Source organism: Oenanthe melanoleuca, chromosome 8 (genome assembly GCF_029582105.1).
Source record: "Oenanthe melanoleuca isolate GR-GAL-2019-014 chromosome 8, OMel1.0, whole genome shotgun sequence".
NCBI classification, from domain to species: Eukaryota; Metazoa; Chordata; class Aves; order Passeriformes; family Muscicapidae; genus Oenanthe; species Oenanthe melanoleuca.
Genome location: NC_079342.1, coordinates 650,468 through 674,693, shown reverse-complemented (window position 1 = coordinate 674,693; position 24,226 = coordinate 650,468). Strand labels below are relative to the sequence as shown.

At 55.2% G+C, this 24,226-nt stretch overlaps 2 protein-coding genes across 3 annotated transcripts; both read left to right on the top strand.

Annotated features, from left to right (window-relative positions):
* The first annotated feature begins 1,368 nt into the window (after window positions 1-1,368).
* LOC130256107 (cystathionine gamma-lyase-like) lies at window positions 1,369-11,772 on the top strand. Of its 2 annotated transcripts, XR_008841059.1 has the most exons (13): window positions 1,369-1,592; window positions 2,502-2,631; window positions 2,938-3,033; window positions 3,542-3,651; window positions 4,699-4,842; window positions 5,357-5,414; window positions 5,707-5,784; window positions 6,378-6,530; window positions 6,737-6,858; window positions 7,573-7,625; window positions 7,764-7,902; window positions 8,297-8,465; window positions 11,436-11,772. XR_008841059.1 is itself a non-coding variant. In XM_056497426.1 (12 exons), the coding sequence occupies exons 1-12, from the start codon at window positions 1,395-1,397 to the stop codon at window positions 8,303-8,305; spliced, it is 1,290 nt and encodes a 429-aa protein (XP_056353401.1). In that variant the 5' UTR covers window positions 1,376-1,394; the 3' UTR covers window positions 8,306-9,330. The 2 variants fall into 2 exon arrangements, 1 of the variants encoding a protein (XP_056353401.1); XM_056497426.1 differs by lacking the exon at window positions 11,436-11,772 and having other exon boundaries at window positions 1,376-1,592; window positions 8,297-9,330.
* Window positions 11,773-14,278: 2,506 nt separating this feature from the next.
* Window positions 14,279-22,301, top strand: LOC130256108 (cystathionine gamma-lyase-like). The gene is made up of 12 exons (XM_056497427.1): window positions 14,279-14,529; window positions 14,962-15,091; window positions 15,398-15,493; window positions 17,137-17,246; window positions 18,695-18,829; window positions 19,345-19,402; window positions 19,815-19,892; window positions 20,312-20,464; window positions 20,637-20,758; window positions 20,878-20,930; window positions 21,069-21,207; window positions 21,886-22,301. The coding sequence occupies exons 1-12, from the start codon at window positions 14,329-14,331 to the stop codon at window positions 21,892-21,894; spliced, it is 1,284 nt and encodes a 427-aa protein (XP_056353402.1). The 5' UTR covers window positions 14,279-14,328; the 3' UTR covers window positions 21,895-22,301.
* Window positions 22,302-24,226: the final 1,925 nt, after the last annotated feature.

The window sequence follows — 24,226 nt, the reverse complement described above, 5'->3', positions numbered from 1 at the left end:
GCACAGTTTCAGGAATTTCATCAGATGTATTTCAACTATCAACATTCTGCTCAGTGCTCAGGATAATTTTTTTGGCTTTCATAGTGTTTCTTCCAACAAATAAATCCAATAAATCCCAGTAATTCTCACACCATGCATGCAGCAGGATTTTGCCCCTTATTTGGGATTACACTTGGGATTTCAGTGGGCACTGCACCTCCCAGCCTCCCTTGGACTGCTGCAGTGAGGTGTATCCACACTGGGGTCCCTCCCGTGGGTCAGCCTGGTGATGCTCGTGCTGGTGTCCTGTCTGATTTCTTTTGTGAGGAGAACTTCATCTTCAGTGCAGATGTGTTGGCATCGTTCCCAGCATTAGTTTGTGAAAAGAAAAATTTAAACCGATCTCGGGGGAGGATTGCCTGGACAGGTTCCCCCATTAAAAGGAAGGACAAATCCACCAGGCACCGATTCTGTGTTCTGTCCCACCCCTGCCCTAGCAAATGGAGCACAAGGCTGATGAGCTTCTACCTGGATTTTATTCAGTTTTTGGCTCCTGCTTTTGGGAAGGACAAGGTGTCCTTAGTGTTCGTGTTGTTGTTGATGTCTGTGCTCGGAGGATTTCCTCCCTGATTGTTGTTGTCTCGTTAGACACCCGCATCAATTAGGTCCTGAGGAGCACTAATGGGCGGACGCTCATGCCTGGCTTATGTGTTTGGGATCCCAGGCTATTTCTCGGCCATGATTTATGGGACTGTGCATCAGTGCTGCCCAGGAGAGGATTTCCCCAGGGGTTAAGGCTGTGCCCCACCTCTGACTAATTGTGCACGGAAGGCATCTCTCATCTTCATCTCCGGTGGCTTCACCCGGCTCTGGGGCACGCCAGCTTTGGGTACGGCATGTGTCCCCCTAATTGCTGTTTTTGGCGTGTTTGCAGGAGCTGTAATGGGAGCATCACCAGCCTGGCGGCACAGAGAGCCCATTCCCACATTTGGGAATAATTACTGTGGGCAGAGGCTCTGCCCTGTTTCACCAGGCCAGGCCGCCATCCTGCTGCCTACCGAATCACCTGAGCGTAGGGAAGACAAAACAAAACCAGCAGCGCAGAGCACGTGCCTGTTGCCCGATCAGTGCTATCGCCCTGTGGATCAGCAGTGTGCTGCGGGGTTGTTCCCGGTTATTCCCGGTTATTCCCGGTTATTCCCACAAAGCCGCCCCTGGATCCCGGGAAGGCGCCCCGGGAGCGGCCCCTCAGAGCGCGGCGCGCGGGCGCCCCCTAGCGGGCGGGCGCTGGCCGTGAGGGGCGGGCCCCGCCCCACCGGCAGCCAATGGGAGGGCGCGGGAGCCCCGCCCCGCCGGCGCCGCAGCCAATGGGGAGGCGCGAAGGCCCCGCCCCGCCGGGCCCGCGGTGCCGCTAAATGCGGCCCGCGCTGAGGGCTCGGCACGGAGCTGTCACCATGGCTGACAAGAGCTGCTGTGGCTTCCTGCCGTCCTTCGAGCACTTCGCCACCAACGCCATCCACGTCGCCCAGGACCCCGATCAGTGGAACTCCAGGGCTGTGATACCGCCCGTCACGCTCTCCATCAGCTTCAAGAAGGACCCCGAGAAGGACCAGGTGAGTGCGGCCACCCCGGGGACACCGAGTGACCCCCGGGGTCTCCTCAGTGCGGACATTGCGGAGCCGCCGTCCCCTGCCCTGTGCTCCGGGAAGGGCCTGCCGGGCAGCGATGGGCCCGGAGGAGCCGCGGGGCTCCGGCCTGAGCCAGCCGGGGGTTCTGGGGCGGGCAGAGGTTGGGGTGAGGTTGGGATGATTCCCGTGCGGCAGCGGGGAAGGGGAGCAGGGAGCGCCCCGGGCTCGCAGGGATGCTGCTGCAGGGGCTGCCCGGAGCCCCGAATCTGGGAGGCTCTTCCTGCCCTTCTGCCCCCCGGGGGAATGGGACACGTGCCTGAGTTTGTTTTTTCCTCGTTACATTTTTCCAGAATTTGTATTAAAGCTGTGGTACTGAGCCATTGCCAGAGGAATGTTTGGGCTTTCAAGACGTGGTGGTGAGGAGCTGTCCGGTGCTCTGTGGCACCTCTTAAACAGGGTGTGATGGAGATGGACACAGGTTTTCCCTGAGAATCCCCTCCAGAGAGGCTGTGGAGTCTCCCTCACTGCAGATGCCCAGAGCTGTCTGATCCCGTGCCCCGAGCTCTGGGCTGGCCCTGCTGAGCAGGGAGTGGGACCTGGGCACCCTCATGGTCCCTCCAGCCTGACCCAGCCTGGACTGTGCAGCCCAGCACCTTTTCTCCCTCAGTGCCCACAGGTGGATGTCTGGGCAAAAGCAGGAGAATGTGGCTCCTGGCCCAGGGCACCCCAGGCCCCTTTCTGTGGTGGGGATGCCCAGCTGGGTGCTGTGCCAGGACAGCCTCCTGCTGCCCTGGGAGGAGCTGGCTGCCCTCAGCCAGGGCTCTTTAGGAACCTGGAGCTGCTGTTATTGCAGACTTTCCCAGGGCTCTCTTTTGTTTTTTATTCCTACCCCAGCCTTATGTGTACAGCCGGTTTGGGAACCCGAACCGACACATCCTGGAGGAGGTTGTGGGCACCCTCGATGGAGCTGGAGGTCGAGGACAGAATTGGGCAAACCTGGCTGCTGCTGATGGAGCCAAATACTGTGAGCACCTCATGGGCTGGACACTGGGGCTGGAGCAGCCTGGGACAGAGGGAGGTGTCCCTGCCCATGGCACTGGGGGGCTTTGGGGTCCCTCCACCCCAAACCACTGCAGGGTTCTGTGAGCACGGCTCTGGCTGGCTCTGTGCTGGGCACATCAGGCTCCTGCTGTCACTGGCTCCACGTTCCCAGGGAGGCAGTGACAGAACAGGTTCTTTTCAGAGGCAAAGCGAGGAAGGCCAAGGCAAGTCTGACTTGTTGTGTCACATCAAACATGATCCATCTGCCACTGACTCCTTTCTCTTCCAGGCTTGGCTTATTCCTCTGGAGTGGGAGCAATTCTGAACATCTGTCACCTGCTGAAGACAGGAGACAAAATTGTCTGCACACGTGATGTCTATGCAGGTGGGTACAGCACCTGTGGCTTCAGCCTTCATTGTGCAAGGGATCAAACCTGTCTGATCTCAGGAACTCTCCATTTCCCATGTAGGACCTCACTGTTCTTTGTTTTAGTTTTATGAGAACACAGATCCCTCTTGTGTGATCTGGATGTTGAAATATTCTGTTGGCACAACAGGAGGTTTAGAAAGACACAACCAGAGATGCATGTTGGAGTGAGGGGAAATGGCAGCACATTTGTCTTGCCCAGGTTTGTGTGCAGAGCAGGACCCTCTGTACTCTGGACCTCAAGTACTTCACAAACCACTCTGATCACCCATGATTACTATTTCATGATCATTAAATCATCAAAAATCTTTAACTTTGTAAATAAAGAAATGTTAAATGTGCCATTTATGGTGTGCAGCATAAAGCTGTGCCCTCCTGGCTGTGCCTGGATGATGCAAGAGGCTGGAGAGCAGGGAATGGAAGGTAAGGGATTTTGTTTCATTTTGTGGTTTTGGGGTTTTTTTAGGCACAAGAAACTTATTCAATGAAATAGCAGAGAAGTATAAATTGAAAGTGGCTTATGTTGACTTCACAAACCTAGACACAGCGAAGAAGGAAATTACACCAGACACCAAGGTAGGGGAGAGGGAAGGGATTTTCAAGGGATGTTAAATTGTTTCATCCTTGCTCCTGTTGAGTTTGGGAGGTGTGTTGAGCTGAGGGGGGGCAGCTTGGGGCACAGCTGGATCCACCAAATCCCACTGTGCTGCCTCATGGAAAACATCCTAAGAAGGGCAAAAACCCTGGAGAGAGAGAGGAGGGAAAAGGGAAAAGGTGAGGAAGAGCAGAGGGAACACTGAGCTTGGAGCTGGAGGTGCTCCATGGCTCTGGGTGGGTGATCCCTGTTCCAGGGGAGGGACCTCAGCTGGGAAAGGCTCTGGGAACAGGCTCTGTCCTGGCTAAGCCCCTCTCCAGCTGGGAAAGGCTCTGGGAACAGGCTCTGTCCTGGCTGTGCCCTTCTCCAGCTGGGAAAGGCTCTGGGAACAGGCTCTGTCCTGGCTGAGCCCCTCTCCAGCTGGGAAAGGCTCTGGGAACAGGCTCTGTCCTGGCTGAGCCCTTCTCCAGCTGGGAAAGGCTCTGGGAACAGGCTCTGTCCTGGCTGAGCCCCTCTCCAGCTGGGAAAGGCTCTGGGAACAGGCTCTGTCCTGGCTGAGCCCCTCTCCAGCTGGGAAAGGCTCTGGGAACAGGCTCTGTCCTGGCTGTGCCCCTCTCCAGCTGGGAAAGGCTCTGGGAACAGGCTCTGTCCTGGCTGAGCCCTTCTCCAGCTGGGAAAGGCTCTGGGAACAGGCTCTGTCCTGGCTGAGCCCCTCTCCAGCTGGGAAAGGCTCTGGGAACAGGCTCTGTCCTGGCTGAGCCCCTCTCCAGCTGGGAAAGGCTCTGGGAACAGGCTCTGTCCTGGCTGAGCCCCTCTCCAGCTGGGATTTTTCTGGGATGCTCAAGCCCAGCTTTAGGGAAACCTCCCTGAGCTGGGAGGAGCTGCAGCCTCCCCTGGCTCTGGCAGGGCCACTGCCCATCCCCAGTGCACAAAGCCCATGGGGAGCTGACCCCACTGGACACCCAGAGCCCTTGGGACTCAGCCAGCACTGGGAACTCTCTGACCTGGAGTTTTTTGGGTTTGTGCAGCTGGTTTGGCTGGAGACCCCCTCGAACCCCACGCTGAAGGTGCTCGACATCAGAGCCTGTGCAGACCTGGCTCACGGGAACAAAGAACAAAAATGTCGGCCACTGGTGGCAGTGGACAACAGCTTCATGTCTCCATATTTCCAGGTGTGTGGAAAAGGACAGGACTGTCACCTGTACCAGGGGAGCTGGAGATCCCTTTTGGAAGGGAGGCAGCACCAAGGAATTGCAGCTCTGGTCTCTGTGCTGTGCAATCTCCTGCTCTGGTTCCAGCCCCAGCCCAGGGGCTGCTGCTGGTGCTGCAGTGAAGGGAGTGTCTGTCACCCAGAAATCATGGAGCCCTCTTTTTCCTGATGGGAATCAGAACAGTTAAAAAGTCTTCCTCAGCTTTGTCCTTTCTATAGCAATTCTTCTGTAGATGCTGTTCCCACTCCTGTGGAGTTGGGGCAGTGCTTTCAAATCAATTTTCTTGTGCTTACCCTGGATTCAGAGTGCCTCCCTGTACTGCTGCTTTCAGCACATGTTCTGTTCTCATCCTCAGGATTTTGTGTTTGTTTCTGCACTGATTGTTCCTGTGTGAGCTCACAGCCCTTGGAACAGCTGGGAATGAACCTGAGTGCACCCAGAGTTGAATTCTGATGTTATTTTCCTTTTGTTCCAGCGTCCTTTGTCCCTGGGGGCTGATATTTCTATGTCCTCTGGAACCAAATACATCAATGGTGAGTATGAGAGTTCAGCACATCCTTAGGGCAGGGTTAGATGGGAGACTGGGGAGGAATTCCTGGCTGGGAGGGTGGGGAGTGGCAGTGTCCATCCCTGGCAGTGTCCAAGGCCAGGCTGGACAAGGGGGTTTGGAGCAGCCTGGGGTGGTGGGAGGTGTCCCTGGGGGTTTGTGGCAGGACCCTGGAGCAGCTGGAGTGGCTGATCCCATTCTTGTCCCTGTCATTTGTAGGGCACAGTGATGTTCTCTTGGGCCTGCTCTGATCCCATTCTTGTCCCTGTCATTTGTAGGGCACAGTGATGTTCTCATAGGCCTGGTCTCTGTAAACTGCAAAAAACTCTACGAGAGGCTCAAATTCCTGCAGATCCGTAAGTGCAGACAGGGAATTGCTGACAGGGATCCTGTTGACAGCCACAGCTGCTGCTGGGGAGGGTGTGCATGCACACAGGTGGGAAACCTGCCTGGGAATATAAATTAACAGAATGGGAAAGCTCAATTAGAAAAAGTCCCATAAAATGAGAGACCTTGATCTCCACTTCCCAGGCACTTCAGGAGGGCACTGGGGCACATCCTGAAACCATTGAGGTGCCCACCTGCAGTGAGGGGGTTTGGAACTCCCTCACCCATCAGGATGTGCCCAGTGCAGAATTTTCTTACCTCTGATGATTCCAGCAATTTTCCAGCCTCTTCACTGTCAGGAATAAATTCCTGTCCAGGGTTGTGCCTGCAGCAGGAAAGGTGCACTGTGTCCAATAAATGTAATCCTTGAGGCCTGAGCCTGTTAATTGGGCTCATTAATTGGCTCCCCAGTGTGGGAGATGAGGAGCAGAGATTGGCTCAGGTGTCTTCCCACTCGTTCCAGCCCCAGAACTGCTGGAGATGAGGGCATGTTTGGGTTTACTGAATGTAAAACACCAGTGTTGCTGTGGAATTCCATGGGATTCTGTTCCAATTTCCATAGACCTGGGAGCTGTCCCCTCCCCCTTTGACTGTTACATGTGCAACCGTGGGCTCAAGACTCTGCACATCAGGATGAAGCTGCACTACCAAAACGGCCTGGCCGTGGCCAAGTTCCTGAAATCCCATCCCAGGGTGGAGACGGTCCTTTACCCAGGTGGGTGGGCAGGAGTGGGGAACGTCCCAGGGGAGGGATTTGGTCTGGGAACATCCCAGGGGAGGGATTTGGTCTGGGAACATCCCAGGGTGAGATTTGGGAGCTGTGGTGCCCCGTGACTGGGGCTGGGTCACTCAGGTGGGGCTGAGCTGCCCCAGCTCTGCTCTGGAGTTCACTGGGAATTCTCCCAACTCTCCCCATTCCAGGGTTGTGTTGTCACCCCCAGTACGAAGTGACAAAGAGGCAGTGCACAGGTGTTTCTGGGATGGTCAGCTTCTACATCAAAGGGAACATCAAAAATGCCTTTGCCTTCCTCAAGAGCCTGAAGGTAAAGGGAAGGCAATGAAATCCCCCTCAGAGGGAGCTGAAGCTGCCCCGCTGAGGGCAGGGTGGGGGTGGTTTCCTTGCCAGGCCCTTTGGGCGTGCCCCCCGTAAATCGGGATCATTTGTCCCTGGGCTCAACGGGAGGGAACAAAGGGAGGCCTCAGCCCGGGAGGGTTTGTTTGCTCCGGGGTGAGGCGCGTCCAGCTCGGGCCAGCAGCCGCTGCTCCTGAGGCTTTCTGCAGGGTGGGAGCTGGGGCTGCTGCAGCTCTGCTGGGATGGTGCAGGTGCCCTGGGGAGGGAAAGCCTCTGAGGAAGGGCCTGACCGGGGCAGAGAGGGAGCCCCTGGCCCTGGGAGAGCTGGGCTGGCTCCAACCAGGGATCCAGGGGCAGGGTGAGCCTGTTCCAAATCTTGGCTCTCACCTGCCAGATGTGCCCTTTATTCCCTAGTTACACCTAATGCAGTTTATAACATTAAAGTGATTATAGAACACCTTAGGGGAAAGTGTTCCTGAACTTTCCTTTCCCTCAGTGTCCTTGAGGAGCTCCCAGCCCCGAGGCTGCTCCAGGAGGGTTTGGACAGAGCTGCCAGGGGCGCTCAGGGTGGGACTGTTGGGGGGCCAGGAGCTGGATCAGTGATCCCTGAGGGCACTTCCCACTCAGGATATTCCCTGATTCTCTATTTCCATGCATCCATAACCTCCTTCCCTTGCTCCCACAGATCTTCACCGTGGGTTTCAGCCTGGGTGGCTTCGAGAGCCTGGCAGCACATCCGTGAGTTCCTCCTTCCATCCTCAAAAAGCTGCAGAGCACCACAGAATTCCCACCATTTTCCAGCCCCCAAAGCTGTTGTGCTGTTGTGCAGCACAAAGTCCCATAATCTTGGGATAAAGATGTGTTTTATCCCTGCAGGGCCACCATGACCCACGCCTCGATTCCCAAGCAGGAGTTGGAAGCTCAGGGAATCACTGACACCCTGATCCGCCTCTCGGTGGGGCTGGAGGATGAGAAGGATTTGCTCGAAGACCTGGAGCAGGCCCTGGATGCTGCGGTGAGTGGGGAGTTCCCTCCCAAAATAATCCCCACCCACCTTTGCCAGGGGCTGAGCCTGCAGCTCCTCCCACAGGAGCCTGGGCTGGGGATTGAGAGTTTCCCTGTTTGCAGCCCTGCTCAGGGACAGCCCCAGGGATTGAGGGGCACTTGGGATGTGCCAGGCACAGCTCCCATGGATTGAGGGGCAGTTGGGATGTGCCAGGCACAGCCCCATGGATTGAGGGGCAGTTGGGATGTGCCAGGCACAGTTCCCATGGATTGAGGGGCAGTTGGGATGTGCCAGGCACAGTTCCCATGGAGCTAAAATGTGACTTTAATTTGTGAAAAGGAAAATAAAAATGTGTGGTTGATAGAGGGCAGAGCACAATGATCCCTCCCTTTCCTTCCTGCAGTTTAAATAAACCTTGAGGATCTAAAAGGAACTTGGAACTGGACATGGCTGTGGACAAGGACATGGAAACCAAACCTCTCCTGCTCTGCCTCTCTTTGCCAGCAGAGCTCAGTGTTTCTCCTGCTGCTGCAGGCCTTTTGGTGTGAGGGCTTCTTTTTTACTACTCTCAGGTAATCTCAGTCTTCAGTTACTACTCTCATCTCTTCTCACCCATCAGCTCAGCTAAAAATCTTGATTGACCTCAGATTTATTTAAATTTGTTTGGAGATTTGGATAAAAGCTTTTCCTTCTCTCGAAGTTTTATGCAACATTGAAGATGAAGGGAAATCCAACATCTGGAAATGATAACTTTCTAAAGATGGATCATTGTAATTTGAAAAAAATCATGTGCTGTGGGAATTATTGCAATCAATTGAATTAAAACTCTTTTCCTTTCTTTGCTTATATTCCCATTTGCACGTGCTCCTGGTGTTCAGAATCAGGGGATGGAGTGACCCTGGAGCTGTTGGAATGTTCCTGTGGGAAGGCAGGAGGGGCTGGGGCTGAGTCAGGACAATTCTGTATTGGCACACCCAGAGCAGCCTTCACTGCACAGAGGGATTAAATCCTGACACCAGCCAAGTGAAGATGTTCCCACCCAACCCTCCTCATTGCACACAGTCCCAGCCTGGTTTGGCTGGGATGCACCTCGAAGCCACCCAGTGGCACCCTGCCATGGCAGGGACACCTCCCCCTGTCCCCCTGTCCCAGCCCTGCCCAGCACTGGGCACTGCCAGGGCTCCAGGGCAGCCCCAGCTGCTCTGGGCACCCTGTGCCAGGGCTGCCCACCCTGCCAGGGAGCAGCTGCTGCCCCAGCTCCCTGCCCTGTGTCCGTGTGAAGCCATTCCCCTTTCCCTTGTCCCTGCAGGGCTCCTGCTGACCCCAGCTCAGCTCCTGCAGTCCCTGAGCTCCAGGGGTTCTCCAGGCAGCCCAGCCCGTGCTGTGCCCTGCAGCTGCTGCTGCTGCCTGGGAGCAGCAGCTCTGCTCTGTGTCACAGGAGCCTCTGCCATGAATGAAAAGCTGCTGAGCTTCCTCAGCCTCCTGCTGCCCTGGATTTCCCTTATCCCATTTCTCTGGGGGAAGGACAGAGAGCTCTGCCAGCAGGGGAGCTCTCACTGAACTGTTCCATGGTTTTCCTGGCATGTGGAGCATCAGCCTGAGGCTGGCTCTGAGCTTGGACCTGCCAGTCCTGGTTTCTCTTCAGGGAGCTTGTGGGAGAATGCAGTGAGCTCCTCCCAGGCTGTTATCTCAGTTTGTCTCACATTCCCAGCCACTCAGGGGTGCTTGGGCCATGCTCAGCACAGGGTGGCACCACTGGGTGTCTGTGCAGGGCCAGGCCCTACCCTGGATGGTCCCTGTGGGCTCCAGCTCAGGCTATTCCATGAGTGCCTCCCTCTGAGCAGCAGAGAATCCTTGGGGATGTTTCAGTGTCTCCTGGCTCATGACTGCCCTGGGCCCCCCTGGGCCCCTGCTCTGGGATGTATTTCCCATATTGCATCTTTCTGTAGCCACAGGGTGTGGTTTTCCTTGGATCTGATGTCCAGCTTGGACTGGGGCTCTCTGCACTTGCAGGGCAGTGCCCAGGTCCCTGGTGCTGTCCCTGGGGAACAGGAGCAGCACTAAGCCTTGAGCCCAGCCCAGCTGAGCCCGAGGCAGGGCCTGGCTCCCAGCCCAGTGCTGCTGCTGGGCTCAGCTGCTCCCTGCCAGCCTCCCCTTGCCTGCACTGGAGCTTCCTCTGCCATTTCTCACTGGCTTTGATGAGGGGTTGGTGTTCCCCAGCCCAGACTGAGCCCCATTAGCCAGAGGAGTTCTCAGAAACTCTTTCATTGACAGGCAAGTTCTGTCACTGCCCCGTGTGCCCAGGAGAGGAGCTCAGCAGCCAGCAGTGCCAGGCCCCAGTTCCCATCCAGGGCCACTCTGGGAGCTGTGGCACTGCCCCCAGTGTGCCACTGGCCATGGGCATGTGGGGGTGCTGCTGGGCTGGGACCCACAGCTGCCACCCCACAGCTTTATGGGCTGAGTGAGCCCCAAGGCACAAAGTGCAGCTGCCCTTCAGTGCCTGCTCAGCTCCAGCATCCCCCTGGGTCACTGGAATGAGCCTGAGCCCTGTGAGTGCTTGAGTGCTCTGGAATTAGTTTATCTGCTGCTGTGTGCAGTAGCTGACTGAAAGGCAGTTTTTATTCTCCCTTTTAGCATGTCCCTTTTATCATCTAATCACTAGGAAAGTATTGATTCTCTTCTGTCCTGCTAAAGGATGTTTGGGAATTGGAGTTGGGAAATGGTGCTGGAATTGGAGCAGGAGGAGACTTGAAATTTCTCTGTAACAACACAGAGAATTCCACTTCTTGTCCTGTAGGAAAGTCATTAAAACACTTGAGGCTGCAGCAGGATCATGCTGCTTACAGGACAATGAGGACAGGGAATTGTTTTGGTTGGAAAAGTCTCTGGGCCCATGGAGCCCAACCATTCCCAGCACTGCCCCATGTCCCCAAGTGCCACATCCACACAGCTTCTAAATCCTCTGGGGTAGGGACTCCTGTTCCCATGTCTGACCAGCCTTCCCAAGAGGAAACTTTCCCAATATCCCACCTAGACCTCCCTGGGACTGTAACACTGCCCAGAGCAGAGCAGTTCTCCCTGGTGCTGTACTTGCCAGCCCTGCCCCTGCCATCTCCTCTCTTGTTCCAAGAGGAGTTTGACTCCCTGTTACATCCCTGGGGAGCAGGGGCTGGGTGCAAACACAGCCAGCTTTTCTAAATGACCTGAGAGAAGGAGTCTGGGAGCTGCTCCAGAGTGAAACAGTCAGAGTCATCCCTTTCTGCAGGCTTTACCTGAGGAGGTTTCCCTGGGAAAATCAATAAATTGATTGAAACTCTTGCCCAGGTTCACAGCCTGGGTCAGGGGAAAAGTCAATCCCACTTTCTGTCCTGGTAACAAATCAGTGAGGTTAGAAAGGGAAACATGAAGGGAGATGCTGTAATATACCAGTGATGGAAAGGATTTTAATCTAAATCAAAGCATCAAGTTCTTAACCTAATAAGAGAATATGCATTGTTCTTATTCTAATTAGCAATTACAGAATTCTGACTTGCTCCCAGCAGGTGCTGCAGCTGCCATACCTGAGAGGAGTTACCAGGACCAGCAAATACTTTTGCAAAGACACAAAAGCAGCAGAGCCATCCCTCCCATGTCCTGGTTATTTACTGGAGAAGCCATTCTCAAGCCAGGTTTGTGTGTTTTGCTGCTTTGGCTTTTCATTTCTATTTTTTCCTGGCTCCACTCCCCTGTAATGCTGTTGTGTTTTCTCCCTGCAGCAAGGGCTCAGCCATCCTTAGAACAGAATCTGAGGTGTTGGTGACTTTATTGACTATAAAAGAAGTGTGAGTGGTGTGGCTGAAGTGCCTGAGCAATTGGGGTGAGATAAAGCATTTGTGGGGTATTTATGGCTCCCAGCTTACAGCACTAAAAAGGGGAAAGAGGAAACCCCCAGTGAGGGCTGTGCTGATGTACTGTGAGGTTGGTTTAGGGTCTCAGGCTGGAAGGAGGGGATTTCCCTGTTCCAATCTGTGGTGTAACTGTTGGCTTTCACTACTCTGTATTTGCTGGGGCTAATTATTATAAATTGTAACCCCTTCAGTAGATACAGTGTAGATTGTAATTGCTCTTGTGAACAGTATAACTAAAGCTGAGCATGGAGCAAGGCTGTATCAAGATGTATCAGGAGACATGGCCACTCTTGCAAAATGTAAAACCAGGGCAGAGCAGCAGAGGACACGAGTGGCTCAGCAGAGGACACGAGTGGCTCAGCAGAGCCCTGGGCTGCCTCCCAGGAATTCTGAGTGCTGGCAGCCTGGGATGGAGCTGTGGTCAGTGGGCTCCAGAAATGTGCAAACTCGTTTGGGAACCTGCAGCCAGTGCTGTTACTTTTGCTTTATTGATCTGGCCCTTATCATCCCTTATTGAGGAGTGGCCTTTGTTTCTCACACTCCTTCTCTGCTCAGCTCTTGTGAGATCCTGTCCTGCTTTCAACACAGGCTCTGCCAGGGAAGGTGGGAACATTCCTAGAAGGGAAAGGTGATCCCTCCCTCCAAATCACTGTGAGTGTGAAATTACAGGGCTTCCAGGCAAATATATGGGAAAGGGAATGACAGTTCTTTACTAAGAATATATACATACATATATATATATATATACACATATATATATATATATATACACATATATACACACATATATATAAACATATATATATATATATACACGCCAGAACAGACAACAACAACAAAAAACAACAAAAACAAAAAACAACAAAAAACAAACAAACAAACAAAAAAAAAACCCAAAAAAACCCAACCCAAAAAACCAAAAAAAACCCAACAAAACAAAACCCAAAAGCAGCTGAAGTTTTCCAGCCCCTCAAGCAATGTCCCCCCAGTGCAGCTGTGACCACAGCTGGCAGGAGCTGCTGCTGGCCCAGCTTTCCCTGCTGTTTCAGGGGCTCAGCACAGGGAAGAAATTCTGCCTCCTGTACAGGTGGAACTTTCCAGGCATCAGTTCCTGTGAGCTGCTTATTTATTTGTTTAATGTTACTTGTACTGTTACTGTGAAAATGAAAGTTAATGCTTTGGAGTTTTTAAAATTTTAATAAAGGGATAAAACAGGGGACAAATTATCCATCACTGGGGTGCTTTTGGCAATTGGCCAAAGAACACCAGCATTAACCTAATGTTTTCTGTATTGCTGGGGTCCATGCATATTCAGGAGTTTGTACATTATTCAAATATTCTTTTTGGCTTTTGATGTTGTAAAGTCTCTTTTGTTTGGTTTTACATTCTGATTTATCTGCAGGACAGCCTACAGATTAGGTCAATATATTTTATTCCATCTTGGTGTCACAGGTACTTCCTGCTCCTCTCAGGATCTCTGAGGCTGGAAAAACCCTTCCAGACCATTGAGTCCTAAATCCTCTGTGGCCACTGCTGGGCCCCTGGAGCAGAGCCTGGGCCCTGCCCTGACCCAGGGACAAATAGGGACAGACAGGGACACCCAAGGACAGACAGGGACACCCAGGGACAGCCAGGGCTGAGCCCCTCTCTCTGGGCTCCTCTCCAGGCTGAGCAGCCCCAGCTCCCTCAGGCTTTCCTGGCACAGAGATGCTGCAGCCCTTGCTCAGCTCCAGGAGCTCCTGCCCTGCTGTGCTGAGGGTGCAGAGCTGCACAGAGCCCTGCAGAGGAGCCTGCAGGGCTGGCACAGGGTGGGATCCCTGCCTGACCTGCAGGGAATGCTCTGCCTGAGGCACCCCAGGATCCCACTGGGCACTGCTGGGCAGGGACAGCTCGTTGTCCCTCAGGATCCCACTGGGCACTGCTGGGCAGGGACAGCTCATTGTCCCTCAGGATCCCACTGGGCACCATTGGTCAGGGACAGCTCATTGTCCCTCAGGATCCCACTGGGCACTGCTGGGCAGGGACAGCTCATTGTCCCTCAGGATCCCACTGGACACCATTGGGCAGGGACAGCTCATTGTCCCCCAGCACCCCCAGGTCCTTCCCTCAGAGCTGCTCCAGCAGGTCTCCCCCGGTCTGTACCGTGCTGGGGTTATTCCCAGGTGCTGCGGCACTCCAGGCAGCGCTTCCGGGCAGCCAGCGCAGTGTTCCCCTGTAGATCAGCACGTGCTGCGGGGTTATTCCCGGTTATTCCCGGACATCCCCGGATATTCCCGGCCAAGCCGCCCCTGGGTCCCAGGGAGGAGCCCCGGGAGCGGCCCCTCAGAGCGCGGCGCGCGGGCGCCCCCTAGCGGTCGGGCCCCGCCCCACCGGCAGCCAATGGGAGGGCGCGTCGGCCTCGCCCCGCCAGCGCCGCAGCCAATGAGGAGGCGCGAAAGCCCCGCCCCACCGGCAGCCAATGGGAGGGCGCGGGAGCCGCGCCTCGCCGGCGCCGCAGCCAATGGGGAGGCGCGAAGGCCCCGCCCCGCCGGGCCCGCGGTGCCGCTAAATGCGGCCCGCGCTGAGGGCTCGGCACGGAGCTGTCACCATGGCTGACAAGAGCTGCTGTGGCTTCCTGCCGCCCTTCGAGCACTTCGCCACCAACGCCATCCACGTCGCCCAGGACCCCGATCAGTGGAACTCCAGGGCTGTGATACCGCCCATCACACTCTCCACCAGCTTCAAGCGGGAGGACCCCGAGAAGGACCAGGTGAGTGCGGCCACGGGACACCGAGTGACCGCCGGGGTCTCCTCAGTGCGGACATTGCGGCCGCCGTCCCCTGCCCTGTGCTCCGGGAAGGGCCTGCCGGGCAGCGATGGGCCCGGAGGAGCCGCGGGGCTCCGGCCTGAGCCAGCCGGGGGTTCTGAGGGTGGCTGGACTGTGCAGCCCAGCAGCTTTTCTCCCTCAGTGCCCACAGGTGGATGTCTGGGCAAAAGCAGGAGAATGTGGCTCCTGGCCCAGGGCACCCCAGGCCCCTTTCTGTGGTGGGGATGCCCAGCTGGGTGCTGTGCCAGGACAGCCTCCTGCTGCCCTGGGAGGAGCTGGCTGCCCTCAGCCAGGGCTCTTTAGGAACCTGGAGCTGCTGTTATTGCAGACTTTCCCAGGGCTCTCTCTGATGATTGTTTTTTATTCCCACCCCAGCCTTATGTGTACAGCCGGTTTGGGAACACAAGCCGACACATCCTGGAGGAGGTTGTGGGCACCCTCGATGGAGCTGGAGGTCAAGGACAGAATTGGGCAAACCTGGCTGCTGCTGATGGAGCCAAATACTGTGAGCACCTCATGGGCTGGACACTGGGGCTGGAGCAGCCTGGGACAGAGGGAGGTGTCCCTGCCCATGGCACTGGGGGGCTTTGGGGTCCCTCCACCCCAAACCACTGCAGGGTTCTGTGAGCACGGCTCTGGCTGGCTCTGTGCTGGGCACATCAGGCTCCTGCTGTCACTGGCTCCACGTTCCCAGGGAGGCAGTGACAGAACAGGTTCTTTTCAGAGGCAAAGCGAGGAAGGCCAAGGCAAGTCTGACTTGTTGTGTCACATCAAACATGATCCATCTGCCACTGACTCCTTTCTCTTCCAGGCTTGGCTTATTCCTCTGGAGTGGGAGCAATTCTGAACATCTGTCACCTGCTGAAGACAGGAGACAAAATTGTCTGCACACGTGATGTCTATGGAGGTGGGTACAGCACCCTGTGGCTTCAGCCTTCATTGTGCAAGGGATCAAACCTGTCTGATCTCAGGAACTCTCAATTTCCCGTGTAGGACCTCACTGTTCTTTGTTTTAGTTTTGTGAGAACACAGATCCCTCCTGTGTGATCTGGATGTTGAAATATTCTGTTGGCACAACAGGAGGTTTAGAAAAACACAACCAGAGATGCATGTTGGAGTGAGGGGAAATGGCAGCACCTTTGTCTTGTCCAGGTTTGTTTGCAGAGCAGGACCCTCTGCAGCCCAAGGCAGCAGCACTTCCCAGTGTCTGCTGTTTCTCCTGGCCCTTCCCAAGGTCTGGCCCTTTCCCAACCAGCATTTCCCATTCCATCATTTCTTGCAGAAGCACAACTTCCTTCTGTTGTGCCCATGTCTGACCCCCTCTGTGGTATTGATCCTGCACTGTATTTATCTGTATTGATGTGTTTATTGCACTGTATCCATCAGTCCCCTGTTCAGAGTGCAGCTCTGGCAGAGTCCCTCAGCAGGGTGAGCTCACTGCCATCCCAGGACACCTGGCTGTCCCTGCTGTGACCTGTGTCACTGCCCAGCCTGGCTGTCCCTGCTGCAGGCCCTGGCACTCAGCTCCAGCCTGGCTGCTGTCCAGGGGGTTCCAGAGCCCAGCCACTGGTGGCTGTTCCCAAGCACTGGCTGGGAAATGGAAGGAATCCCCTTCTCCCTTTCCCTCCCTGGGAATGGTGGCTGCTGGCCAGTGAGTTCCCTGTGCCTGTGCACATCCAATACAAACACACACATTTGCTTTTCATGTCACAGCTCTGCCCTGCCAGGTGACCTCCAAAGTGCAGCTGGATCCTGCAAACAGCAGGAATCCCTGCTCCTCTCCCTCCCAGGCCTCCCCCACCACTCAATTAATCAGAGTCATTAAGGCAGAGCAGGGGCTCAGTTCCCCATTCAGAGGGGCTCAGGCTGGGTCTGGCAGGCAAAGCCCCTTCCCATTAAAGCCTCAGCCTGGGCTGGTTTCTGCAGGGTGAATTTCATTGTTTCTCCTCTGGTTTGGTTTGTTATAAAGAAAGGGTTTCTCACCAAAGAGCCACCCAAACATCACTCAGATATTTCCTTCAGCTCACAGAATCCTCCTCCATGTTCCATCCCCTCCTGCTCAGATGGAAAACTCAGTCCCTGGGGATAACCTTGGCAAAAGGACCCAATCAATAATTGTTAATCCAGGCAATATTTCCTGGCAGTGAGTGCTGCCCATCCACTGATCACCTGTTGCTGCTGGATTCTTTCAGTCTTCCCAGGGAAAGGCTTCAAAGACAGGGAGGAATCATTTTTAATGGAATGATGAGAAACAGTAGCTGGAGTCTTCCCCTTGGTTCTTCTTGTCTGTTTAATTTTCTGGTCATAAACCCCACACTGATTTCAAGTACTTCATAAACCACTCTGATCACCCATGATTACTATTTCATGATCATTAAACCCACAACAATCTTTACACTTTGTAAATAAAGAAATGATAAATGTGCCATTTATGGTGTGCAGCATAAAGCTGTGCCCTCCTGGCTGTGCCTGGATGATGCAAGAGGCTGGAGAGCAGGGAATGGAAGGTAAGGAAGTTCTTTCATTTTGTGATTTTTGGGGCTTTTTTAGGCACAAGAGAATTACTCAACAAACTAAAAAAGGAGTATAAGTTCAAAGTGGCTTATGTTGACTGCATAGACCCAAACAACCTAAAAGCTGAAATTACACCAGACACCAAGGTAGGGGAGAGGGAAGGGATTTTCAAGGGATGTTAAATTGTTTCATCCTTGCTCCTGTTGAGTTTGGGGGGGTGTGTTGAGCTGAGGGGGGGCAGCTTGGGGCACAGCTGGATCCACCAAATCCCACTGTGCTGCCTCATGGAAAACATCCTAAGAAGGGCAAAAACCCTGGAGAGAGAGAGGAGGGAAAAGGGAAAAGGTGAGGAAGAGCAGAGGGAACACTGAGCTTGGAGCTGGAGGTGCTCCATGGCTCTGGGTGGGTGATCCCTGCTCCAGGGGAGGGAACTCAGCTGGGAAAGGCTCTGGGAACAGGCTCTGTCCTGGCTGAGCCCTTCTCCAGCTGGGAAAGGCTCTGGGAACAGGCTCTGTCCTGGCTGAGCCCTTCTCCAGCTGGGAAAGGCTCTGGGAACAGGCTCTGTCCTGGCTGAGCCCCTCTCCAGCTGGGAAAGGCTCTGGGAACAGGCTCTGTCCTGGCTGAGCCCCTCTCCAGCTGGGAAAGGCTCTGGGAACAGGCTCTGTCCTGGCTGTGCCCCTCTCCAGCTGGGAAAGGCTCTGGGAACAGGCTCTGTCCTGCCTGAGCCCTTCTCCAGCTGGGAAAGGCTCTGGGAACAGGCTCTGTCCTGGCTCAGCCCCTCTCCAGCTGAGAAAGGCTCTGGGAACAGGCTCTGTCCTGGCTCAGCCCCTCTCCAGCTGAGAAAGGCTCTGGGAACAGGCTCTGTCCTGGCTCAGCCCCTCTCCAGCTGGGAAAGGCTCTGGGAACAGGCTCTGTCCTGGCTGTGCCCTTCTCCAGCTGGGAAAGGCTCTGGGAACAGGCTCTGTCCTGGCTCAGCCCCTCTCCAGCTGGGAAAGGCTCTGGGAACAGGCTCTGTCCTGCCTGAGCCCTTCTCCAGCTGGGAAAGGCTCTGGGAACAGGCTCTGTCCTGCCTGAGCCCTTCTCCAGCTGGGAAAGGCTCTGGGAACAGGCTCTGTCCTGGCTGAGCCCTTCTCCAGCTGGGAAAGGCTCTGGGAACAGGCTCTGTCCTGGCTGAGCCCTTCTCCAGCTGGGAAAGGCTCTGGGAACAGGCTCTGTCCTGGCTGAGCCCCTCTCCAGCTGGGAAAGGCTCTGGGAACAGGCTCTGTCCTGGCTGTGCCCCTCTCCAGCTGGGAAAGGCTCTGGGAACAGGCTCTGTCCTGGCTGTGCCCCTCTCCAGCTGGGAAAGGCTCTGGGAACAGGCTCTGTCCTGGCTGAGCCCCTCTCCAGCTGGGATTTTTCTGGGATGCTCAAGCCCAGCTTTAGGAAAACCTCCCTGAGCTGGGAGGAGCTGCAGCCTCCCCTGGCTCTGGCAGGGCCAGTGCCCATCCCCAGTGCACAAAGCCCATGGGGAGCTGACCCCACTGGACACCCAGAGCCCTTGGGACTCAGCCAGCACTGGGAACTCTCTGACCTGGAGTTTTTTGGGTTTGTGCAGCTGGTTTGGCTGGAGACCCCCACGAACCCCACGCTGAAGGTGATTGACATCAGAGCCTGTGCAGACCTGGCACACAGAATCCAAAAAGATGTGCTGGTGGCAGTGGACAACAGCTTCATGTCTCCATATTTCCAGGTGTGTGGAAAAGGACAGGACTGTCACCTGTCCCAAGGGAGCTGGAGATCCCTTTTGGAAGGGAGGCAGCACCAAGGAATTGCAGCTCTGGTCTCTGTGCTGTGCAATCTCCTGCTCTGGTTCCAGCCCCAGCCCAGGGGCTGCTGCTGGTGCTGCAGTGAAGGGAGTGTCTGTCACCCAGAAATCATGGAGCCCTCTTCTTCCTGATGGGAATCAGAACAGTTAAAAAGTCTTCCTCAGCTTTGTCCTTTCTATAGCAATTCTTCTGTAGATGCTGTTCCCACTCCTGTGGAGTTGGGGCAGTGCTTTCAAATCACATTTTCTTGTGCTTACCCTGGATTCAGAGTGCCTCCCTGTACTGCTGCTTTCAGCACATGTTCTGTTCTCATCCTCAGGATTTTGTGTTTGTTTCTGCACTGATTGTTCCTGTGTGAGCTCACAGCCCTTGGAACAGCTGGGAATGAACCTGAGTGCACCCAGAGTTGAATTCTGATGTTATTTTCCTTTTGTTCCAGCGTCCTTTGTCCCTGGGGGCTGATATTTCTATGTCTTCTGGAACCAAATACATCAATGGTGAGTATGAGAGTTCAGCACATCCTTAGGGCAGGGTTGGATGGGAGACTGGGGAGGAATTCCTGGCTGGGAGGGTGGGGAGTGGCAGTGTCCATCCCTGGCAGTGTCCAAGGCCAGGCTGGACAAGGGGGTTTGGAGCAGCCTGGGGTGGTGGGAGGTGTCCCTGGGGGTTTGTGGCAGGACCCTGGAGCAGCTGGAGTGGCTGATCCCATTCTTGTCCCCTGTCATTTGTAGGGCACAGTGATGTTCTCTTGGGCCTGCTCTGATCCCATTCTTGTCCCTGTCATTTGTAGGGCACAGTGATGTTCTCTTGGGCCTGCTCTGATCCCATTCTTGTCCCCTGTCATTTGTAGGGCACAGTGATGTTCTCATGGGCCTGCTCTGATCCCATTCTTGTCCCTGTCATTTGTAGGGCACAGTGATGTTCTCATAGGCCTGGTCTCTGTGAACAGCAAAGAACTTTATGAGGAGCTCAAATCCCTGCAGATTGGTAAGTACTGACAGGGATCCTGTTCACAGCCACAGCTGCTGCTGGGGAGGGTGTGCATGCACACAGGTGGAACTCCCTCACCCATCAGGATGTGCCCAGTGCAGAATTTTTTTATCTCTGACTCCAAGGATGTTTTGGCCTCTTCACTGTCAGGAATAAATTCCTGCCCAGGGTTGTGCCTGCAGCAGGGAAGGTGCACTGTGTCCAATAAATGTAATCCTTGAGGCCTGAGCCTGTTAATTGGGCTCATTAATTGGCTCCCCAGTGTGGGAGATGAGGAGCAGAGATTGGCTCAGGTGTCTTCCCACTCGTTCCAGCCCCAGAACTGCTGGAGATGAGGGCATGTTTGGCTTTGCTGAATGCAAAACACCAGTGTGGAATTCTGTGGGATTTTATGGAATTCCTTCCCATTCCCACAGCCCTGGGAGCTGTCCCCTCCCCCTTTGACTGTTACATGTGCAACCGTGGGCTCAAGACTCTGCACATCAGGATGAAGCTGCACTTCCACAACGGCCTGGCCGTGGCCAAGTTCCTGGAATCCCATCCCAGGGTGGAGAAGGTCATTTACCCAGGTGGGTGGGCAGGAGTGGGGAACATCCCAGGGGAGGGATTTGGGAACATCCCAGGGAGGGGTTTGGGAGCTGTGGTGCCCCGTGACTGGGGCTGGGTCACTCAGGTGGGGCTGAGCTGCCCCAGCTCTGCTCTGGAGTTCACTGGGAATTCTCCCAACTCTCCCCATTCCAGGGTTGCCTTCCCACCCCCAGTACCATGTGATGCAGAAGCAATGCACGGGTGTTTCTGGGATGCTCAGTTTCTACATCAAAGGCAATGTCAAAAATGCCTTTGCCTTCCTCAGGAAATTGAAGGTAAAGGGAAGGCAATGAAATCCCCCTCAGAGGGAGCTGAAGCTGCCCCACTGAGGGCAGGGTGGGGGTGGCTTTCCTTGACACTTTCCCCTAATCCATGACCCACCTTGCTCCCACAGGTGTTCTCTGTGGGTTTCAGCCTGGGTGGCTTCGAGAGCCTGGCAGCACATCCGTGAGTTCCTCCTTCCATCCTCAAAAAGCTGCAGAGCACCACAGAATTCCCACCATTTTCCAGCCCCCAAAGCTGTTGTGCTGTTGTGCAGCACAAAGTCCCATAATCTTGGGATAAAGATGTGTTTTATCCCTGCAGGGCCACCATGAGCCACGCCTCGGTTCCCAAGGACGAGAGGGAAGCTCTGGGAATCAGTGACACCCTGATCCGCCTCTCGGTGGGGCTGGAGGACGAGAAGGATTTGCTCGAAGACCTGGGGCAGGCCCTGAAGGCTGCGGTGAGTGGGGAGTTCCCTCCCAAAATAATCCCCACCCACCTTTCCCAGGGGCTGAGCCTGCAGCTCCTCCCACAGGAGCCTGGGCTGGGGATTGGGAGTTTCCCTGTTTGCAGCCCTGCTCAGGGAGAGCCCCAAGGATTGAGGGGCAGTTGGGATGTGCCAGGCACAGTTCCCATGGATTGAGGGGCAGTTGGGATGTGCCAGGCACAGTTCCCATGGATTGAGGGGAGTTGGGATGTGCCAGGCACAGTTCCCATGGATTGAGGGGCAGTTGGGATGTGCCAGGCACAGCTCCATGGATTGAGGGGCAGTTGGGATGTGCCAGGCACAGCCCCATGGATTGAGGGGCAGTTGGGATGTGCCAGGCACAGCCCCATGGATTGAGGGGCAGTTGGGATGTGCCAGGCACAGTTCCCATGGATTGAGGGGCAGTTGGGATGTGCCAGGCACAGTTCCCATGGATTGAGGGGCAGTTGGGATGTGCCAGGCACAGTTCCCATGGATTGAGGGGCAGTTGGGATGTGCCAGGCACAGTTCCCATGGATTGAGGGGCAGTTGGGATGTGCCAGGCACAGCTCCCATGGAGCTAAAATGTGACTTTAATTTATGCAAAGGAAAATAAAAATGTGTGCTTGATAGAGGGCAGAGCACAATGATCCCTCCCTTTCCTTCCTGCAGTTTGAATAAACCTTGAGGATCTAAAAGGAACTTGGAACTGGACATGGCTGTGGACAAGGACATGGAAACCAAACCTCTCCTGCTCTGCCTCTCTCTGCCAGCAGAGCTCTGTGTTTCTCCTGCTGCTGCAGGCCTTGGGGCACAAGGGCTGGTTCCTGTTACTGCTCTCAGATCACTCTCCTCTCACCCATCAGCTTGGCTCAGAAACTTGATTGAGCTCAGATTTAATTAATTAAGTCAGAAATTTGCTTAAGAGCGTTTTCTGCTCTTGATGTTTTATTGAAAATGAAGTGAAATCCAACACCTGGTAAATAATAACTTTCTAAAGAGGAGACTTTGTCTCTTTTAAGAAAAAAATCATGTGCTGTAGGAATTATTGGTATAATTTTAATTAAAGCACTATTTTCCTTTCCTTATTTATATTCCCATTTGCACATGCTCCTTGTGTTCAGAATCAGGGGATGGGGTGACCCTGGAGCTGTTGGAATGTTCCTGTGGGAAGGCAGGAGGGGCTGGGGCTGAGTCAGGACAATTCTGTATTGGCACACCCAGAGCAGCCTTCACTGCACAGAGGGATTAAATCCTGACACCAGCCAAGTGAAGATGTTCCCACCCAACCCTCCTCATTGCACACAGTCCCAGCCTGGTTTGGCTGGGATGCACCTTGAAGCCACCCAGTGGCACCCTGCCATGTCAGGGACACCTCCCCCTGTCCCCCTGTCCCAGCCCTGCCCAGCACTGGGCACTGCCAGGGCTCCAGGGCAGCCCCAGCTGCTCTGGGCACCCTGTGCCAGGGCTGCCCACCCTGCCAGGGAGCAGCTGCTGCCCCAGCTCCCTGCCCTGTGTCCGTGTGAAGCCATTCCCCTTTCCCTTGTCCCTGCAGGGCTCCTGCTGACCCCAGCTCAGCTCCTGCAGTCCCTGAGCTCCAGGGGTTCTCCAGGCAGCCCAGCCCGTGCTGTGCCCTGCAGCTGCTGCTGCTGCCTGGGAGCAGCAGCTCTGCTCTGTGTCACAGGAGCCTCTGCCATGAATGAAAAGCTGCTGAGCTTCCTCAGCCTCCTGCTGCCCTGGATTTCCCTTATCCCATTTCTCTGGGGGAAGGACAGAGAGCTCTGCCAGCAGGGGAGCTCTCACTGAACTGTTCCATGGTTTTCCTGGCACGTGGAGCATCAGCCTGAGGCTGGCCTGAGCTTGGACCTGCCAGTCCTGGTTTCTCTTCAGGGAGCTTGTGGGAGAATGCAGTGAGCTCCTCCCAGGCTGTTATCTCAGTTTGTCTCACATTCCCAGCCACTCAGGGGTGCTTGGGCCATGCTCAGCACAGGGTGGCACCACTGGGTGTCTGTGCAGGGCCAGGCCCTGCCCTGGATGGTCCCTGTGGGCTCCAGCTCAGGCTATTCCATGAGTGCCTCCCTCTGAGCAGCAGAGAATCCTTGGGGATGTTTCAGTGTCTCCTGGCTCATGACTGCCCTGGGCCCCCCTGGGCCCCTGCTCTGGGATGTATTTCCCATGTTGCATCTTTCTGTAGCCACAGGGTGTGGTTTCCCTTGGATCTGATGTCCAGCTTGGGCTGGGGCTCTCTGCACTTGCAGGGCAGTGCCCAGGTCCCTGGTGCTGTCCCTGGGGAACAGGAGCAGCACTAAGCCTTGAGCCCAGCCCAGCTGAGCCCGAGGCAGGGCCTGGCTCCCAGCCCAGTGCTGCTGCTGGGCTCAGCTGCTCCCTGCCAGCCTCCCCTTGCCTGCACTGGAGCTTCCTCTGCCATTTCTCACTGGCTTTGATGAGGGGTTGGTGTTCCCCAGCCCAGACTGAGCCCCATTAGCCAGAGGAGTTCCCAGAAACTCTTTCATTGACAGGCAAGTTCTGTCACTGCCCCGTGTGCCCAGGAGAGGAGCTCAGCAGCCAGCAGTGCCAGGCCCCAGTTCCCCTCCAGGGCCACTCTGGGAGTGTGGCACTGCCCCCAGTGTGCCACTGGCCATGGGCATGTGGGGGTGCTGCTGGGCTGGGACCCACAGCTGCCACCCCACAGCTTTATGGGCTGAGTGAGCCCCAAGGCACAAAGTGCAGCTGCCCTTCAGTGCCTGCTCAGCTCCAGCATCCCCCTGGGTCACTGGAATGAGCCTGAGCCCTGTGAGTGCTTGAGTGCTCTGGAATTAGTTTATCTGCTGCTGTGTGCAGTAGCTGACTGAAAGGCAGTTTTTATTCTCCCTTTTAGCATGTCCCTTTTATCATCTAATCACTAGGAAAGTATTGATTCTTTCCTTCTTGCTAAAGGATGTTTGGGAATTGGAGTTGGAGCCGTGGCTCCCCCCTGGCAGCCTGGCAGAACCCTGGAATGTCCAGGGACCCC

Bases quoted from the DNA above. Each gene is read 5' to 3' on its own strand.
- LOC130256108 (XM_056497427.1), top strand. From the start codon at position 14,329: ATGCGGCCCGCGCTGAGGGCTCGGCACGGAGCTGTCACCATGGCTGAC. The intron at 15,494-17,136 runs GTGGGTACAGCA...GGGCTTTTTTAG, and splicing joins CACACGTGATGTCTATGGAG to GCACAAGAGAATTACTCAAC. The intron at 20,931-21,068 runs GTGAGTTCCTCC...TTATCCCTGCAG, and splicing joins GAGAGCCTGGCAGCACATCC to GGCCACCATGAGCCACGCCT.
- LOC130256107 (XM_056497426.1), top strand. From the start codon at position 1,395: ATGCGGCCCGCGCTGAGGGCTCGGCACGGAGCTGTCACCATGGCTGAC. The intron at 2,632-2,937 runs GTGAGCACCTCA...TTTCTCTTCCAG, and splicing joins TGCTGATGGAGCCAAATACT to GCTTGGCTTATTCCTCTGGA. The intron at 6,531-6,736 runs GTGGGTGGGCAG...TCCCCATTCCAG, and splicing joins GGAGACGGTCCTTTACCCAG to GGTTGTGTTGTCACCCCCAG.